Consider the following 20,599-nt stretch of genomic DNA (forward strand, 5'->3'; position numbering starts at 1 on the left):
TGTTCCTTTTCACCTGCTAGAGAAGTATAGAAAAGAGGACAACTCTGGAACTCACTGAGACAGAAACTCCCTCTAAGAGACCGTTTTCACTCCTTGCCATCTCCAAAACCTTGGTACTATTTTTAAAAATTCAAGAATTGCTTTGTCATTCTCTTCACTCAGCTCTTGCTGTCTGAAAGTTGGATTTGTTGAGACACGGATGAAGACAGGGTCATAAATAGATGGGATAGTTATATCTCAGAAGCTTTTTCACAGATTTTGGCTAGTTTTGCTACATCTTCCTGCCTTTCCCCATGTCTTCCACCCAGCGTTAGCCCAGCTGCAGTAGAGACAATAAGGGCAATAGCCCTTTAAGTTCGCAGAAATTTATGTGAACCCACTGTCACTTCTAGGTTCAAGTCCACATATAAATCTGTATCTGGTTTAATCCTCTCTAGAAATGTAGAAATTTCACGATAATTTTGTTGTGCAGTCATAAAAGTGAGTGCAAGTGCAAACAGACCAGGCTCTTTCGAAGAGTTTAGCATAGGTATTCGATTCTGTCACTCACAATCAATGTCTCTGTGCACATCAGAGGCAAATAACCTAAGACTGAAAAGAGCAGCATTAAAGGAAAAAAAAATGACAAAATAGGCTTTCGAGCCTACTGTTTCACTGTTTCCTGAACCAGTTGATGCTCAATTAGTTCATGTGTTAAATGTGTTCAGTACTTACTATGTTTGCATGGGGAAAAAATTTGTACTACTGCTCAGCAGAACCTCAACTGGGTCATAGTTGAGAAGCAGATGAAAATTTACAGCTGAGTGCACCAACAGAGGCTCAATTAATTCTCATCTCCATTTTAATGAAATGAACAGTGGCTCATTTGCATCCACAAATCTACTAATGCTCAATATTTCGGCTGGTAAAATCGCTATTGTAGCAGTGAAGTTCAATTTCACCCTTTCATGGTCAGTCTTCTGCTGTCCACACTGTCACACTCTCTTCAGTTTTTCATTCTGATAAAAAATTTAAAGGTAATCTGTCCATCCTCCCACTGCACAGTGATGTTTTGAGACAGAATGATTTACAGCAGTGAAGAGGTTAAACAACTAAACCTGAACTGAGTCTTCCTATTCCTTTTGTTCAGCTTCAGAAGGGGCTACACTGTAAGGAAATAATGTTCCTTGCACTATTGCCATGATAAATAATATTAATTTTACTGTCTCTTTCTCTTTCCAGCCCTAGCCTTGTGAATCCCTCTAATAAAGAAAAGCTTTAAAAGATGAAAGCTTTTACTGACTGTATAGGTGGTTTTGAATATCACACTTTACAAAGCCCCAAGGTAGCAACAGCAAGAAAGACCTTCTCAAGACTAATTTTGACTTCATGATCAATCATGTACTGGAGAAAATATATCTGGGATACTCTGCTGGGAAATTTAAAAAATCTGGCCTCTTCCTGTCTCCAGCTTTTCTTTAGCCTTCACTTTTCCCGTTATCCCTTACTCCTTACAGGTGAAAGCTTCCTGTGGTCCTCCTGCTGGAGGAAGAGGTCATGGAACACTTGGGCATGCATCCTCCAGACACCTAAGCCCAGGCAGGATGAGAGCATCTTTCCAAGGTGGAGGCCCTCAGGCTCTTCCCTTTGCTTGGGAGCAGCCTGCAATATGCTTTTCCACCACACTGGCCAGGCAGTGCTGACAGCTGATAACATTCATTTCATGTCTCTCTGCACCTGCAAAGCTGACAAAATCTACCAAAATTGGTGTTCTAGTGATCAAATAGTTTTTTCTGGCATTAGTACCCAGTATAAGTTTTTGCTTCAACAGTAGGAAAAAGAACATATTAAATTTAAATCAAGTGATTTAACACATTTTGAAGTAATTCTGCCTTGGGACAAATATTGTAAGTATTCTGAGAAACAAATGGATCACCCTTCTAAGGATATATGTATTTTCAGCTGTGTAATGTACTATACTGTATTTTGAGTTCTATCTTGAAACGCAGCTTGCCAAACTTCAGAGCTTGGCAAACGAGATAAACAGAGAATAGAAAGTGGATTGTAAAAGCTGCTTCCATTTTACTGCTTTCCATCCTATAAATGCTGATTTTATAGGTGGGAGAGAGGGGGCTGGGAGAAACATAAAACAAATCAAAGGTTTGTGCTTCAAATAAATTGTACCAAACTGAGTAGGTCAAAGGACTGACAGTGTCGGTCATCCAAGAATGAGTCTTCTTCCTATAAGGTTCCAAGTCCCAGCAGATAACTGTGTAAAGGTTAGACAGGCAGATAGTGAGGATCCTGTCCTGGAGTCAGTGGAAGCTATTAGTTTCGTGAGGCTTTGGATGCTGTAATTTATTTCCTCCTGTTAAAGGTAATATCCTCTCCCCACTGATGTTCAGATATCAAACACGCATGCTTGTGCTTGGCTATGCCAGAGCTCTTCTACGCAGGTCCCTGAGCAGGGTATAAATGCAGTTAAAATTGGAAGAAAACAAACGTTGCTCCCCAATTGCTTGAATGAAAGCTTGTGTTCAGGCATGGCGATTAGATAAATTTAGGGACGTACCAAAGGGAGGAATCGTGGACCAGCTCCAGCCTTTGTTGCTGGCCTAAGTGATTTCCAAACCAGAAAGCAAAACCTGCAATACCTCAACCACATCCAAACACCCCTTGCACCAGCACTGCAGGTCTGCTGTCATGAAGCCACAGACTAAAATGCCAGACAGATGTGTAAGTAACCCTGCAGGAGTGAGTAGCTCTGGTGTAGCGAGATTCTCCTACTTGGGAGCTGGCAACATGTCTGTGTGGAAAAAACAGGTGGAAACTGGGGACTTACCTGCTGCTTTAGTTTTCAGTAAAGCTGATGGTCTGCTTGGCTCCCCAATTCCAACACTGTTGCTGGCAACCACACGAAACTCATACTCAACCCAAGGGCTTAAGCCAACCGCTGTTGCCTTGTGAGTCCTACCATTAATGACTTCGGGAACTAAAGGCAAAACGAACATTTCAATGACAATGTATTTTTGGAGTAATTAATAGCACACGCAAAAATTCCAAGGCAACTCTCAAATTGCTCACCTGTTGAAACCGCCTGCCATCCAACTGAGAAAGGAGTTCTCATCTGAACACTGTAGATCTGGACTGGACTATTATTATCGATGCCCGACTTCCAGGACAACACAGCAGTAGTGCTAGAAATATGTTCAACTTCAACATCTTCTGGAGGACCTGGGGGGCCTAATATGATTAGCATTTTAAGACGAAGGTATTAGGAAGAGAAGATTCATTTCTGGTTTGGGTCGGGTAACTCTTACTTTCTCAAGTCAGTGGAATTATTCATGAAGCTGCAGTTTCATAAAAACAGCACAATCTCTAAATGATGGCTTCGTGCCTGTATTACATTTTTCTAATTAATGAGGGGTTTTGAGTCAGGAAAATGAATGTCGTTACATTACTAATACGAAAACTAGAAACAAGGGAATGATTTTTTTTTTTTTTGTCTTACAAAGAAAGTTATCCAATGTGTCTTTTGTTGAACTATCCAACATTTTCAGAATTCCTGTTGAATTTAATCAAAACTGGGGTTTAGAAAAAACGCAAGATGGTGCATTGCACAGATTTCTGATTTCTGCTAGGGTTTAGAGGGTCTGCTCCCATCGCAGCATTTATCTTGCTGCCAGCAGTAAAAAGATTAGTTAGTTGGCCACAGAAAATAATTTTTCATGTTATCTCCAAATAGTGGACAGGAACCAGGACTTTTGTGGGGTTTTTTCCAGCCTGTACAGTGACCCAGAGATACTCAGCAAGGTGCAAGTGACAGCAGTTTGCTGGAAGTAGATGGCTTCTCTATACCCTGCCACATTGACCTGTGTGGCCAGAAAAGCTGACCTTCCAAAGAGGCCGTGGCAGAATTGCACAGATCTCCCCGGGTTAGCTGCACACTAGGATCATGCTGGCCAGAATCTCAAAGCAATTTTGGGGCCAAGTGTCCAACACAGATAACATTTCACTATTGAAATATTGAATTGATATCCTAGGAACCATTTAAACAACAGCTGATGTTAAGAATTTCTAATTCCTCCAGAAGATATATGTGTCTAGCTTTAACAGACGTACCTCTCACAATTATATCTACTGCTGCATATTGACTGTCTAGAGTTGTTTGTACCATGCACACATATTTCCCAGAATGATGGAGCTGAATATTTCTTATCATCAAATCCCCAACAGATTCCTGGAGATAAAAAGAAAGTAAACTAATCACAGACAACATACTTTCCATACTGGACATTTTTATAAATTGCTCGATATTAATAAAAAATTCAGCTTTGAAATTAAAATATTCATAGCTATCATCAGTTTCTTTCATGTGGACATTTTTATTATGGCTTCACAAATAACTCAAGCACCTTTATGAAATTTAAGAAAGAAAAATAAATAGCTGCAGCCTTTGTAAGGAAACAGTGATTTGCCATGCATATAAATAGCGCCGGAAGAATTATGATAAATATTTGTGTCGCCTAAAGACTGTGGCAAATAGTTTCATTAAGCACTAAGGAGTTTAAAAAACTTACTCTTCCAATTCTTTCAAAATGATGTATTCCTCTACTAAAATCAATCGTTTCGCCATTGAATGACCATGTGAACATCACATCAACGGAGGGGTCGTGGGACACCTGGCATGGGAGCACTATGCTTTCTCCAACTGTTACATCCATATTAGAAGGTGGAACAGTAATTACAGTCCTTTCTGTGGAGACAAAAAAAAAATTCTGTTTTATTAACATGCTTACAAAAATAGTAGATCTTGAATGAGTTTTGTACCATTTGTGAAATGATTTAAAATTGGCCCAAATGTTCCATAATAAAGAAAATTATCTCTAATATGGTGATGATTTTGGAACACTCTTACCTGTGTGCAGCCTATTCCTTTCACAGCATCAATGCAACGAGCACGCTGTGTGCCTCAGAGCCAGCAGATGTCCGAGGCAACATGCTAAATTAGTCATATGCTACTTTGCAAAGCCCGTAGTCAATAGATATGGTTTCAGCTCAAAAAGCCCAGAATTCATTATTAAGACTGTTAAAAATATGCCCACGTCCACGGGTCTTCAAATGTGAAAATCTCTCCTTGTAGGAAACTGCAGCAAAAGCAGAATTGCTCTACACATTGAGATCCTTCATCTACAGTAACGTTGGTGGTAGCTTACTGCACAGCGCTGCTTACGTCACAGCTTCGAAGAAGATGTCTTCACAGGCAGAAGAACTATGTCATCTTTTTTAACCCTTTACACTGAGACCAAACTTATTAAGGGACGTAGTAGCTCGCTGAAAAGGAAAGAAATAGGTTCATATGGCTTCCCTTTTGTTGATATGACTGGCAGGTGGATTAGAGGTAACAACCACTTTGTTGAAGCAATTCCCTTGAATAAAGCTTTTGTGCATGCAAGTGTTAGAAAACGGTGAGAATTTAGAGGCACCCGAAAAAAATGGGAGCAGAATCTGTTCAACAATATTAACGCATTCTGAAAATAATGTGAGAGGTGGTAGAAAATTTGCATAAGCTGCATTAGTTGAGCACTCATTCTGGCGTAACCCTGTGTTAGAAACGCACTTGGAAATTCAGGATTTTGGTGTTACCAAGGCCTTGGTTCCAAAGGGTTGATGCTTGATAGAGCATCCAACCCTTACTTTCAAACACGTTTTCATTCAGACTGTCACCATCGTTGCAGTAACTGATTGATGTGTAGGTACAGACAGGCAATATGAGCTGAAACTTGAAGGGCTTCTTCCCAGCGACTGAGCTGTGCTGGACGAGTGGCTGTTATGGCAGTGGTCAAGTAGCAGCAAGGTAGAACATTTCATTTTCTGCCAACCTTTTGAAAACCAAACTGGATGTCACTAGTTTTAGTGATATACCTGCCGCAGGAATTGGGTAACGTTTTCCAAGGAAAAACAAGAAAACTTGTCTGATTTTTATCGTTACAAACAAATCAGTTGTATTTTTCTGGCGTCATTAAGGGAGTGTCAGAGGTTCTCATCGTGAGTTAGAGCTCAGACTTGGAACACACTTTCTTAGATTTCTCTGTGTGCTCTGATTGCTCTTCACGGTCATGTAAAACTGCCTCTGTGGCAGCTCCAGCAGTTTGTCTGAAGTCAAGGACTGCAGAAACATGAAGGCCTCAGATGACTGTCTTGAAGATACTCGATCATTAGGTTAGAGAAATCTCTTCCTCTCCCTGGAAGCAGTGTGTCAGATGCAATAAATTCCAGATGATTCAAGGGCCATATTCTTTCTTGGCACAACTCCACTGAGTTCAGCAGACGCTGGCAAAGAACTTGGCTCCATAAATCTCAGATGAAGTAATTCCATTGTGAAGTACAGGTAACTTTTGTAGAATAGTGTTGAAAAGTAAATGGGAACTACAGAGAACCTCCACAAAATTTTATTTCCTTGCTTTTCTCCTGTACATCTTAGTCTCTCAGTTGAAACAGAACTGCATGAATGACACTTTGAGGAGAAAAATTCCATTACTTCCAATAACGTTGTATACATTAAAAGAAGAAAAAAAGAAATAATACCCTGATATACATTAAAAATTGGAAAGTTGCTAGCAGGTGGAGAGACATGATCTGCTGGCCTCAGATGGTCCTCCAAACTCATCATCTCTTCCTTCAAAGCCACCCTGTGAGACTCTCTTCCTCCTTAAGCCTATAAACTGTGTGCGTCTCTACACTGAGCTTTTAAAGCCAACAAAATATGGCATCGAAGAAACCAAGTCTTTCCCAAAACACCACGATCGACCTCAAAGTGGAAATTCTACATTGCACTGAACGTTAATGGTACGCTTTCTCCCAGACTCCAGTTGAGTTTTGTCTGCTCTGTCTTCAGCTTTGCAGGAGAGAGGTCTCCACAGATATTCTCTCATGGCTGGAGAGGGCTGGCCCCAAGAAGGCTCGTTTGCATTGTCAGTCAACTAGATGGGTAACAGCATGTTTCCTGAGCCTTCCATAGGTAAGGTCAATATCTGCATATGAGTAAACAGTGGTTACAGGGCTCAGCTTCCCAGATCTCTCGACTAGACCTCCAGGTATAAACTGCTGCTGGTATTTTATCTGTCTTGCTTAAAGCTGACTTGGATGTCAAGGATGAAATTCATCTTTTCTGCTTTGGTTTGTTCGGCTTTAATAAAGCTTTGCACCACTAATGGGTTTTCCATATGTCAAGTACTCCCTGTCCTTCAAATTTCTCTTTAAAACATCTACCCTTCGCAAGACTCACATCACCTCTACTGCCACAAGACTTATTGCCACCTCATTTCGTAACTCCAGCTTCTCTGTATTGGATGGTTGGTCACAAGGATCGGTGCATTTTGACTCTTCTGAGATACACTGTGTACAATTACAGCATTCTATAAATAAGTAAAATACTATAAATAAAATCAATTTATTTCTATGGAAAGGTCAAAGTAAGACTAAGCAAGAATGATACAAACAGGGTTGCACAGAATTTATAATCAGGTTCAATAGTTACATTCTAAAACCCATAGAATACAAAAAGAAAATGATGTCCTGTTTTCTGTAAAATCTTTAAGCCTTCATCAGTTGTCTGTTGTACAGGAAGGGGCCATTAGCTCCAGCTGGGCGTAATGAAACTGACTGGGAATTTTTTGAAACTTTTTCTTGTCAGAAGGTTCCAATAATATTAGGGTTGTCTCATTAGGTCTGTCACATAATTTCTTGTGTCATTATTTGATCACACATTCAAAGAGATCAGAGATAAGACATCTGTAATGCTGTAATAGAATGTTATTAGAAGGAATAAAAATTCCAGACATCATTTATCTGTTAAAGCCTATGGAATTCCTCCTCAGGGAAAAAGATAAATATTTTGAAAAAAAATGCATTCTGTGGAACCTTCTAGTGAACTGGTATCTTGGAATATCAGAACATAAAGGTTTTTTCTTATAACACAGCAAATCCAAATAGCTCTATGCTGTCAGTTTTATAAGAAGTCTACTTTCTTATTGGCACAAACCTATTTGCTTCTACCAAATAAATGTTGAAAACTACCTTTTCGTGAATTATACTGGGTTTGCATGCGACACGTGGGTTTTTAGCAGTGTAAGCAAAAAAAACCCCATTTATTATGGTATTAACATCCTCTTGTATCTCGTTCTAGCCTGTTCACATCCAGCAATACCACTGATGTAGAGTGGTGCACTTGTGCGATATTTTCTGCTTCTTTTATGGGGTTGTCTTTAAGACTTCCACCTCAAATACTTTTAAAAGCTTCTTAAAAGCTCTTGGTTCTACACTATCTATCTATCTTGCTTAGCAACTGCAGACATGCATTATATGGCAAATCCCATTCCAGAGGAGAAAATAGATAAGATGTTGTGAGTGCTGGAGGTACAATAAAGACTTCTCACACAAGGAATAAACAACTCAATGAGCAGCAATAAACTTAATTTGCACATTAGATATGCTTTTCCAAGTTCTGACATTTCAGTTGAAAATAATGCTGAAGCAATGAGGCCTATAATTGAACAGCCAAAACTTCTCCAGAGGGGAAACAAAAACAAATGTTCCCTGCAAACAAGATCATTTTTATACCGTGTTGCTACTCGGTGTTTTAATAAACTTCATAAATGCCAAACAAAATATTTTTTTCATGTTTTAATGTGACTTTCCCATATTGCTCCATTAGGATGTATGTATGTGCTATGTGAAACGGTATATAACCTTGATGAAGTCAGAGCTGCCTAAATCCTAAACTTCTTGGTTTATTCATTGCTAGCTGTGCTGTAGCATCGTCTCAGATTACACGTTGCACTGCATCAATGCTAATTGCTCCTTCATAACATGGGTATGGAAAAGATTTTTGCCAGATGCAGTAGGTTAGGGGGGAGGTCATGCCTGCAGGCTACAGTAACCATTGTGAAGTCGCTGAAAACAAGAATATTAAGAAAAAAGTCAGAGTTACAAATTACATTTAATAATGTGCTCTTCTTGTAACCACAGACATTATTATTGTTAGCTGTTTTGCAGAACTGATAAATATGCTTGTTATAACCTCAGAAGTTTCACTTCTTAACTTGTTGCTATTTAAAATCAACAAATATGAACACTAGCATAAGAAAACATCTGTATTGAAAAGACCGTGCAATGAGGCATCTTAGTATTAATATCCAGGAAAACAAACAAGAATCAAAGTGTAGAAGAACCCTGACAGATCCCTTGTTTTATTATTAATGCAGCAATTAGACTGAGGGAGGGCTGTGGAGGATGGCCATTTTAATATTCAGAATCAAAAGTCATGTGAAGGGCCAAAGAAGAGTTTTTGCCTGGCTCTGATTTGTTCTGGAGTTATTTATGAAGGCAGCACACAGCAGCTGGGATGCAGAGACGGAGCGGGTGGCTTCAGGACCTGCAGGAATGCAGCATAGGCAACATCTGCCCCACGCTGCAGAAAATAAAGCCAGCTGATTTTCAGCTTACTTCAGGACATCTTATTTCTTTCTGGCACCCCAGCTTTAAAGTCTCTTCTGCAGTCTCAGATAAAATAAATTGTAAATGAGCTGAATAAACTCATCCAAGCACACTGCACGGGAACACCAGACCTCCAAACCCGGGATCTGTTCAAATCCTGCCTGCCCAGTGCCCACAGCAGTGCGGTCCATACCTGGGACATCTAAAGAGCTCTGCAGTGTCAATGTCATTAATGTGACTATGTGTTCATGTGGGTATCCTGGAGGACCTCCCTGATCAACAAATTGATCATTGGTTTGGTGTTGGTCCTGAGGTTCCCTTTGCTGCAGGCAGAGTGCTCAGTTTCAGCTTTGAATTGCTGCACTGACTGGCACAGTCCTGGGCATCCCAACAAAAAAAAAAAAAGCACACAATTTCTAATGTTCATAAAGCACAAAAGAAAATACTGAAGTACCTTTCACAATCAGGTTCCCTGAATTTCTGGCAACTCCGAACTGATTTGTTGCTATACAAGTGTAGATCCCAGCATCTGATTTGGTGATGTTGCAGAGCCTGAGACTGCCATCCTCTCGTACAATGATCCTGGGGGAAAAAATAAACAAACAAACAAAAATGAAGAAGAAAAAAAGACTTCTGTCAGAGGAACTGTAATAGAAATGCAAGGCTACTTTTAATATTTAAATGCTTCCATTACACTTCTCTTCGACAGCAAGCTGAATATGTATCAACCAATTTTCCCCTCTGCTTATTATTGATTTCTATGTTAGGAATGTTTTATTGACATTTTTGGGTTAACCATTAACTTATCTAGCTCATTTTCTTGCAGTAAAACTTGGAAGTCTCAAGAGAAAGAAGGAAGACCCGACTTGCTACATCATTGTACTATATTTTACCATGGGGGGCTTTTCTTTCAGATCCCGATGCTCCTATGCCATCCTAATGTTGTGTCTGAGCCCAGCTGCCTGTGCAATTTTGTCAGGATTATTAAAAGACATTAGCAGACTAGCTGAGATGCTGAAATGCCATCTCACAAGCCAAGGAGCCAAATCAAATACAACGCTGTCTCACAGGACCCTCAAATCACCTTGTTAGTCACTATGTTGTTTACAGCATTTTGCAGAGTATTGGGTAAATTGCATTTAGTAGTAATTTCAGGACCACTCCTGGGTTTTATGGGCAAAATTAATTTCTAAGCTTGTTCATATGCTTCTTCATGCCAATGAGATACTTTAAGATGTAAATCAGTGCAGAGTTCAGCATACATTTTCCTTAGATAAGCTTTCACTGTGTGCCTGGCACCTTTTTGCTTTTACATGCAAAGACAGCACTTCTGAGTTTGGGGATTTTCTTTGCAAATATTCAGAACAAATATCTATCAAAGGTAGAGAATTTCAAAATGAAAACTGAATTATTATTAACAATAAACTTTTGGATAGAAAACAATATTATCCTGTAATGTTTTGTTAATTTTGTGTCAGTTCTTCCATCCACCTGTTGCACCTGCTAGATGTCGAAGCTCTTGACTGTTTTTTTTGAGGGGGGTTTAGAAGAAGGATAGTGGGCTGAAAGACATGAAGTTCTTGGAATATTCATGAAAACAGGGTCAGGGTCTCTATGTATAACCTCTCTTGCCAGTAAGGCCACTGCATGAACACAATCCTTAGTAGTCATCAGAGAGTCTGCACCTAACCAGGGAAGAGCTGCACTCAAACATCACACTTTCCTACATCTGACAAAATCCAGCTGCAAGTCACAAACCCCCAGGAAATCAGGCATCATTCATCCCAACGCTCACCGAATCATCGCATAACTTTTTTATATTCCTTATTTAATTGACATTTAAATCTAATACAAGGATCCTTTCACAAAAAGAAAATATCTAATTCATGCATCACAGCTTGGGTGTTTAATATTTATTACTAACAACATAAGATTGGATGACGTAATGAATTATTAAGAGAAACGAACAACAGCAAGAGCAGAAGTTGAAGCTGGCAGTAATATCATAGCCATTAAATACACAAAAAAATTCGTAGTGTCTTGCTGCATTCCACTCTGGTATTTATATGCTTGTAGCTATATATGTAACACACGTTAGACCTTGTTCTGCCTCCCGTTTCATGCTCCCAGCCTCTCAGTTGACAGGCAGAAACCCTAAACTTGGATTTCAGGCGTTCTTCTGGCTTACATCCCCCAGTTTGATGTCTCCCTCTCTTATCTGACCTTACCCTGCCGAAAGATTTCCCCCGAGCAGGGCTGGATTCAGGAACGAGAAAAGCTGAGCGGTCCCTGTGGTGTCGAGTACTTTCTCGCTGGGGTGTGGAGCTGAGAGGGGAAGGGATTTAGGCTTGAATGAAAAATCTTGGTTACCTTGGCAATAATCACCAGGTACCGCAGCAGTTGTTTGCATGCAATTTGTAGTACGATGAGAAAATAAGTTTGGATTTAATAATCCATCATACACCCGTATTAAATTGGAGAGGAGCAAAACACGAAGCAACAAAGTATGGTCTTCAATATAATGATGTATCAACTAAATGACATTTTTCAGAGAAGGAAAGATGAATAAGCAAGAAAGAACCGAGCCTTTCCGCTGGCACCACAGCACTGTGCATCAAAACGAGAGTCTGTGGGTGCCTCTCCCTGTGGAGACACACCTGATGGCAACATTTTGAAGGCAGGTTTCAATATGAAGAAACATTTGCCAGCGTTTCACTTCTGCCTCTGCAATTTTCTTTGCATCAAGATGCATTTCTTCACATCAGTTTGCAGCAGCCACAAGAAAACACCCTCATTAGAAACTGCTGGCGATAAAACAGTTGATTCGGTCGACTGGTTAGCTAACATATGTTGGCTTCACGGAACTATCAAAAGAGATTCAAGTGTGAATCAGCAAATTTTCATAAATTGGATACCTGAATAATAAGTTATAACAAGTCACCGTCGTGTCTTTCTCATCATCAAATATTGGTGCTCTGTTATTTTTACTGCGGTTGCACCTAAAAAATCTAGGTACAAATTGGGATGCAGAAGTGGGCATGAGGCAAAAAAAAAGACAATCCCAGTCCCCAAAAGATTCTAATGTAAGTAAATACATAGGGAAAACTGTCAAAATGTAGAATAATAAAGGGGAGAATCTTTGAATGCCCGTTCTCTCTATGGATTTCTGGCTAGGGCTTTTTCACTGAAGTTTAGTCATATCCAGCTCAGTTTTTTTTCCCTGTATTCTTCATTAGGAATTGAGACCTGAATAATTCCCAGCCTCCTGGTTTATCCACAAAGAGGGGTTTGCACTGACTCAAGAGCTGAGGAGGTAACATTTGATCTGAAGAAATACTGAGACAACACTTCAGCAACGGGGCTGGCTGAGGATGGAGTGGTGCTTTGAATGGATCAAAACGGGGCTTAGCGAAGAGAAACCTTGAGCTAATAAAAGCCTCAGAGTTGTTTGAAACAGAGGTCACGCTGCCTAAAGACAATTAGGGAGCTAGCAGTAAATAAGATACTCGGGCAGAATTTATGTAAAAGCACAAAGGACTTCAGAGTAATTAGTTAGTGGGGAAGGGAATTAAAGAAAACAAAAAAAAAGTGAGTGATTTCCAGCTGTAGTGAGGTCTGTGTCAGGAGAGGGATGAGAAAGCAGAGAGTAGCAGAAAATCAAGATCATGCATTTCAAATGGAAGGAAAAAAAAAAACAAAAAACAATGTGCAATACCGACCCGGTTGCCACGAACGACAAAGTTGCCATAAACTTCCTCAAAGCCACGACTTTACCCCGTGGGTGCGGCCAGAGGGGCTGCACTTTATCCTCTTCCATTTGTCTTTCAAATAAGGGAACTGTGGTTCTGAAGGCAGTGGGGATATTTCCTTTAATGGGCTCGGGATGGAGCTCTAACAAATAATTGAAAAAGAAGGTGTGAAACGCCTGTCTCACCTGCTGAAAGGTACTTTTCACAACATTTTAGACTGCATGAAGGCTAGAGATAATAATTCTTAGCATTTGCATGAGAAGAGAAGGTAATTCCAAGTACTGCCACACAACAGAAAAGTGTAATTTGTTGAATAAAATGCAAGTAGAATATTTTGTCTGCCAGGAAAAGTGGACTTCTCAATAAGAGAGTGAGTGTCTCTCGAGGGACGAAAAGCAAAAGATCTGAAGCAGATCTGGTAAATGTACCCCAGCGAGAGAAGGAGGAGAAGGAGGAATAAAATGAGCTACTCGGGACACAGCTGTTCATAAAGCCCTGTTGCAACAAGGGATTGCTGAAACATAAGTCTAACTCTAAACCCAGATTTCTGACATACAAAATGCTTAAATACTTATCAGACTAGTGCTGATGCCTGTGTTCCTGCCGGAATTAACACAGGTGCTACCTCTGGGTAAACAGCTCAATTAAGCAAAGTTGCTATGAGGAAAAGAAGAGATGAAAATCCAGTTGTATAAATCCATAAAAGTTCCTGCACACAAGTGCTAATTAGAAACACCCAGAAATATCATTCCACGTGTAACAAGCCTAGGAACTTACCCTGCAAAAAGACGGATGTGTTGGATGCAGCTCACTTCATGTGGCTCACGGGAGCATAAAAGAGCTCTTAAAGCCCAGTTCAGAGGCACGTCTGGCCAAGTTCCCATCTGCGGGATGCCCGTGGCAGAGGGCGAGGGCAGGGGAAGGATGCAGCAGTGGGTACCACAGTCCCTTCCCAGCACCCAGAGTCTGGATGTAGAGGCAATATCTTTCTAGATAAGCCGAAATCTGTCTTCAGGAATGAGTCCAAAGCCCTTGGAGCCTCTGCAAATCTTTAGTCTCACAACTTGTGAGAAGTTTGTCCCCATAGTGTAAGCGACGTCCTTTTGTTTGTTTTTAATCTACTCGTCCCACTGGATTGACCCACGTCCTTGTCCTCTCTGAGTGACTCCATTAGTGTATGAGATGAGCATTATAGGCAGAAAGGGAAAACAAACACCCTACCCAAGACCAGCTGGAGTCAAAACTCCTTGTAATGTTCAAAATCAAGAGTTTGCAACCTTTCTGCAGAAGACACGAGACTGGGAAGAAGTGAGAGCTCATTAAAATTGTCACACATACTTTTTAAGTAAAGACCTTGAGAAATCAAGCAGGGATGATAGGTAGGGCTTTTAATTAACCAGGCCAAACAAACCATCTCTGAAAGTGTTGTCTCATGTGAACAAAAGATTGTTGGTGGCTATTTGCTTTGATCTTAAGAGCAGGAAAGAATAATATGTATTTAACGAGGCTGATAGAAAAAAAAAAGATGAGAAAAGAAAGAGGTGTCAACTCATTAGATTTTAAAGTGCAGCAGAGGTAATTTTTGTGCACTGCTGTGTTGTTCAGCCAATCTGTTTTAGAAGGAGGCGCGATTTTAGTTCCTGGAAGTGAATTACATTAATTCAATACATCAAATGTCTTTGAAATCCTCATCGAAGTCGGTTGAGCTGCAATGGTGTAAAACTGGGGGTGAATCAAGCCTACTTCTGCAGATTTCAGCACTGCCAGTAGGGCAGCTGTCTCTTCAAGGGCATAAAATAATTCCTTTCGAAATAAAGCAACCCTGATACTTCATGTAAAGATTCAGTCTTCTTTTCTCCTGTCTGCCTCTAACATCAAGTGTCTGACACCTCATAACGTTATTGAAGTCATCATCATAGCGCTGTGCAGATAAAAAGGGAGTGTGCTGGATCTGATGAAATCAGAGGCAAAGTAATTTTTATTATCTGAGAAATCTTATTTGAAACCGTGTCTTCTCAGTCTCACTTTACTGCTCAAGAGCAAAAACACTCTTGCTTTCACAGGCTGTGAAAAGATATATTGTTTATAAATCTCTCCAGGTATGCTGGCAGACATTGAGACAACAACTGACTTTTCTGATTTTACAAAGATTGAGGAGCATGAGAGAGGCTGAATTAAAAAGTGCGAGGGGAAGCCAGTGAGGGGCAGAAACACGAGCAGAGCTCTCGAGTGACTCAGAATTACTAGTGATTTATGCAGATGTGGATGTGAGTAAAGTTTGACTGAGCGAATGAGTTGTACCTGCTGATGACAGCTCTGGTATTTTTGAAAAGGTCCCGCTGAGTCCCATCTGAGATCTGACTGTCTGTATTATATGTTAATGATCTTTGTACCTGTTTATCCTGCTCTGAGCATAATTTGTATGCTAACAGTACTGCCATTTAACAAACTACGCTTAAAAGAAGATTTTCCTTATCTGCATGCTGACATAAATGAGCGTCGGGGTTGACTGACAATTAACTGGAAGTAAAATAAACACCATTAAACTCCGCGTTACTATTTGGATCAAAACAACATTACACAACCTAGCTGAATAATCTTATCAAAATATTTTAGAAAAGAATACTCTTAGCCATGATAGGTGGTGACACTATAACACCGTTCCTTGCTACTTCCTAAAATTCCCCTCTGTTGCTAAAAAGGAACATCATTTTTGCATATGATCTCTGCAATTTGGGACTACAAATATTTATTTTATGTAAATATATACAGGCATCTGAACTGAGTTATGCTCCACCACAGAGCTTCCAGACAGAATACAGTATTTTCAGGAGATGGTACTCCCTTTAACATAAAATAGCACAAGTTGTTTTGCCCTGTCTTTAACATACTCGAGTATTAGATGTGAGGCAGATGTTCTTATGCAATGACTGAAAAAAAAAGTGTCAAAAATACCATGTCTGTAGAAATGGGTCTAAATCTATTGTAGTAATATGTCTCAAAACTTGCAGCTGGGGAATACTGGGCAACAGCACCTCTATGTGTACGGGAAAGAAAGACCTGCCAACCACACAACTAGTTTAGTGATGAAACAAACCAAGCAAGCAACCCTCCAAAACGTTCCTTCAGCTTTCCAAATCCTTGTGCTTGTTTTAAGGTGCTTGTGAGCCCCTTCATCCTCAGTCTGCTGTGTTTCACAAACATGCATGTTTCTGGTCTTTTCCCATGTAAAGAACTTGGTTTTGTGTCATGTTTGCAAAGTATGGCCCATTTATGGCTCTTCTCTTCCCCGGGTCTGTCCTGTTCCAAATCTGCATCTAAACAGAGGATGTCACGAGAGGAGAGATGCAGTATAATCCTGGACTGAGACAAAAGCCATACCTTAGCATGTCCAGGTAAAAAGAAGGATTTCTGGGTTATTAGCCTACCTTGTGCACAAGACATAATGAAACATCACGCTCATGTAGCCATATGTTGATTAGTCTGGGCATTCGTAGCAGAAACCAATATAGTGATGAAGTAGTACGCTGAGAAGGAGAGGATCAGGAACCAGAATTTGTGAAATTCTGTGGCGAGAATTCAGGTAAAAAATGAACCGAATTGCCAAAGAAAATGTTATGATTTTTTCTACTTGCTGACAAGTTCTGCAGTTTTTATGAAATCTTTACAGCTCTGGTACACCAGAGAAAAGTTCTTTCAGCACAGGATGGTATGTCCGCACTACTACTCTTCAATGTAATCTCACCATTAATCGTTATTTTTATGATTCAGACATTATTAGGAGTTCAGACACAGTCATTCATACAACCAAATTCGCTCCAGATGTAAAACAAAACCCTTAATATGGGACTTATGTAGAATTTAAACAGTACATAAGGCCCTCAATTACCCTCTGCGTGGGAGTTTAATTCACTTACAAGAATCTTCTTCCCTATCTGCTTGTCAGAATATATTTCAAAAATAGAAGTACAATAAATCCTGCTGTTAACTTTAAAGTATTCTGTATATAAAACAAGTAACTGATGCCAGGTACGCAGTGTGGTACTGATTTGCTCTCAGAAGCCCTGGACAGCAGATTCATGTGCACACACACACACACACATAACAGATATACAGTACTGGAGATGCTCTTGCAATAGGGATGTTCTAATGCTGAGCTGAGTAACTTTTAACAATTAAATCAGGAAAGGGATTTGGGAATGAATTGTTCAAAATTCGTAACTAAGGTAAACAATTTCTAGGACAGAAAAAAAAAAAAAAAAGGACCAAAATCCTTATTTTCTTTCAGTGAGGAATTGGTTGGACTACCTGCTGGCTTGAAGGAAATCTTGAGGCAATCCTCACCGGGCTATAGAATTTATGCTTAATTTAAGTGATAATGGTAGGGACTGCATGTGGTTCATTGAAGCCTCAGACCTACATCCTCACCCAAAATAACACAGAGCATAGAAATTTTGTCTCCTTTTGTTGTGTAATATTCTACTACTTGTGTGTGTCCCTGAAGTGTAATCCTCCTTTTACTGAAAACTTGAAAAGATTTTTAGTTCTCATAGATTGTAACAGATTCTATTCTGTAATAAAATCCCATGGCTAAACCAGAGGTGCTAGTGTCTTCCTACAAAACCTTCATGTTGACCAAGGATTAGGCACATTCTCAAGGTGCTGTATCTATGCTTTCGCTCACATAACTCTTCACGCTCAAACTGGCCCCAGAAGCTCTTCCTTGGAAGACCCTGTTCATCACAACTACAGCACAACTGACAACAGTCCATTTGCCTGTCCTGTTAATCGGTATCTTATTGCTCCTTTTCACATCACCTCCCCAACATATCCTGATCTATGTTACCTCTAATGTTACTCTTAGGTTGAAAATTCTGGAATCGGGAACTACCTTTTATTTGGTGTTCGTGCAGCACGTTTTTCATCCAATACCAGCACTTTTGCATGCTATGGCAGTACACACCAGAATAGTGCAATGGTAATGATGTGCATGGCAGTACGACTTGGACTAGAAGAGAAGCACAGGAGGTTGCATTCTCTCATTATTTTTTTTGTGCAAACTCCTAATTAGACACCTTGTTTCAAAGCCTGCCGAAGTCAATGGAAAAACTCCAATGAGATTAGCTGGCTTTGGATCAAATCCTGAACATCAAGCAGAATACGTGCAGGAAGCAGGGATAGGACATGAACTGAAAGGGAGAGAGGGCACAACGCTGACTTTCACTGGGGTTTAGCTTATTGCAACTCCATACGACGTGGAAGAGTGACAGATTGCTTGGGACATCTCAGCATGTAGGACAGCCCCTCAGAAAGGCTCATCTTAACAAGGTTCCCAAGAGTTGAGTAGGAACAATTTAAAATTGTATTAGAGAAGTGTCATAGAGAAGGGAAATTGTAATAAATCCAGCCTCACGGAGGTTGTCATTCTTTCTTGCACGTGAGAACATATGGTTCGTTTGCTTCCTCGGTGCTCACGCTATCTGATGTGCTAAACACTATTGCATTAAGTAGTCAGCAATACATGATGAAATTAGGTTTATTGGCTTGTTCCATTATGAAACTCTCTAAGGAGAGATAAAAGAAAGGAAAAACCCTTTTCTTACATCTTCCACTGCACTAATCTCCTCTGTCTGCTGCTTGCCAGCGTTTCATTGGGTCAAGTAGCAATGGGGGTCCCCTCCTGCCTTCTCATTACTCTGCAATGGACTGACTTCAAATGGAAAGATAACAGAGAAAGAAGAAAGGGGAAAAACAAAGCAAAATAAGATGAAGAAGAAAAATAAAATGTTGTCTTTTTCTTCTCCTCATCTGTACTTGTTCTTCCTTCTCCTTACCTCTCCCTCCTCATCTTTCACTCATATGCTTTCCACTCTCCTGCTTTCATTCTCAGCTTGGGGGAGAAGACAGAAATAACTGGAAACATGGAGAATACAAAGAAGGAAAGACTGAAGGTACTTCAGGTCATTCTGAGGCATTTCCTGGCATCCCTTTGATTGTAAAACTTTTCTTCCGCCAGCATTATTAGTTTTGCTGGATCACCAAATGTTTCTGCTCATTGTGTACTTACTCTTCAGCAAGTACTGCCATGGTTTATGTTCCTCCTGGATTCAGTTGCATTACTAAGAAGGAAGCATGGGCATATGCTTGCACACTTGTGCCTACAACCAACACTGAAAACAGAAAAATGCCACTGCTGTTAGCAAATAAATATTCAAGAAATATAGCTGCCTCCACTAGTCCTTTGCAATACTCTCTTCTGCTACCTTTCATACAGAAACCGAGATCATTGTAATCTGAGCATAAGATATTTTTAGCTAGAACATAAGAATACTCCGTGCAGCACTCAGCATTCCCTTGGGAAAAGTGTAATGATGGATTTCGTCTGGTTAGCACCAAATACATAGCAGTACTGTGGCCTGAGAGATGAAAACCCAAAGCGATTCTATACAGCAATCTCAGGTTTTGTAGGAGTTTTCATGTCTTAGCATGTAAATTCAGGCCAAACACTGAAAGCAGGCAAGTAAATCCATGCCTTTGATTTCTGCCAATCTATTTGTTAGCAAGGAATGGAACTGAAGTGATTAATCAAATTTAGCAGATATGGAATCAATTCCATTGTTTCCCTAAGCAAAATTAGAATTTCATCAAGAGATAAGCCTAATTTGTATTCATGTTGACTTAAAGCGATGGTGTCTAAGATATCTGGAATTGTTCTGATTGCTGATGCCCACACTTCAAGTGCTCTATTTAAAAACTAAAGTAGGAAAAGAACTTTTTTACAAGCACACAGTCACTGATAAGATAGGAGGGTTAAGGCATATCATCAAAGCTATGCAAAGCTCCTTATGGTAGAAAAGCAAGAAGGATAAAAATGGAGATACACTTAATCCAGTCTTCAAAAACCAGACTTAAAAAATAAAATAATAGTAATATTAATATCCTATTGCTATTCACCTAGCCACCTTGCTGTGGAAAGCTAGGAACAGAATGATAAGTGCTGGAATAGCATAAGAAAATATGTTCTATGTGAAACTTGCCACCAGCATACAAATGTCTACACTACCTTTGTCTGCAAACAGTGGGTGCAGAAAGCAGGGTGGTTTGTGACACTAAGCAGAGTCACAAGCAAAACTTCTCTTTGCCTGTGCTACTCATCTGCTCCGACTTCAGTATAGGTAGGAGGTTTTTTCAGACACTGTGGATAGGTCTCATTCCCTCAGTTTTGCTCATCTTAAAGTTAGGCATCTCATTTGAGATGGAGGTGCCTGCCAAGAAAAAGTAAATAACTACCTTAGACTGCATATTGACTTCAACTAAACAAAAGTTAAGTGACATCAGTCTCCTCCTTTGTTAGCAGAATAGTGCAAATTTTG

The 20,599-nt window shown here is 40.0% G+C and overlaps 1 protein-coding gene across 1 annotated transcript in view; it reads right to left on the reverse strand.

Annotated features, from left to right (window-relative positions):
• CNTN6 (contactin 6) overlaps window positions 1-20,599 on the reverse strand; it is an 88,868-nt gene that overhangs the window by 12,627 nt on the left and 55,642 nt on the right. The window contains exons 10-14 of the mRNA XM_086619314.1: window positions 9,932-10,059; window positions 4,560-4,735; window positions 4,102-4,219; window positions 3,064-3,222; window positions 2,822-2,971 (exon numbers count right to left, since the gene is read on the reverse strand). Coding sequence (XP_086475440.1) covers window positions 2,822-2,971; window positions 3,064-3,222; window positions 4,102-4,219; window positions 4,560-4,735; window positions 9,932-10,059 — 731 coding nt within the window. The remainder of the gene's footprint in view (window positions 1-2,821; window positions 2,972-3,063; window positions 3,223-4,101; window positions 4,220-4,559; window positions 4,736-9,931; window positions 10,060-20,599) is intronic.

The sequence above is a fragment of the Tauraco erythrolophus genome, chromosome 12, assembly GCF_009769465.1.
Source record: "Tauraco erythrolophus isolate bTauEry1 chromosome 12, bTauEry1.pri, whole genome shotgun sequence".
Lineage (NCBI taxonomy): Eukaryota > Metazoa > Chordata > Aves > Musophagiformes > Musophagidae > Tauraco > Tauraco erythrolophus.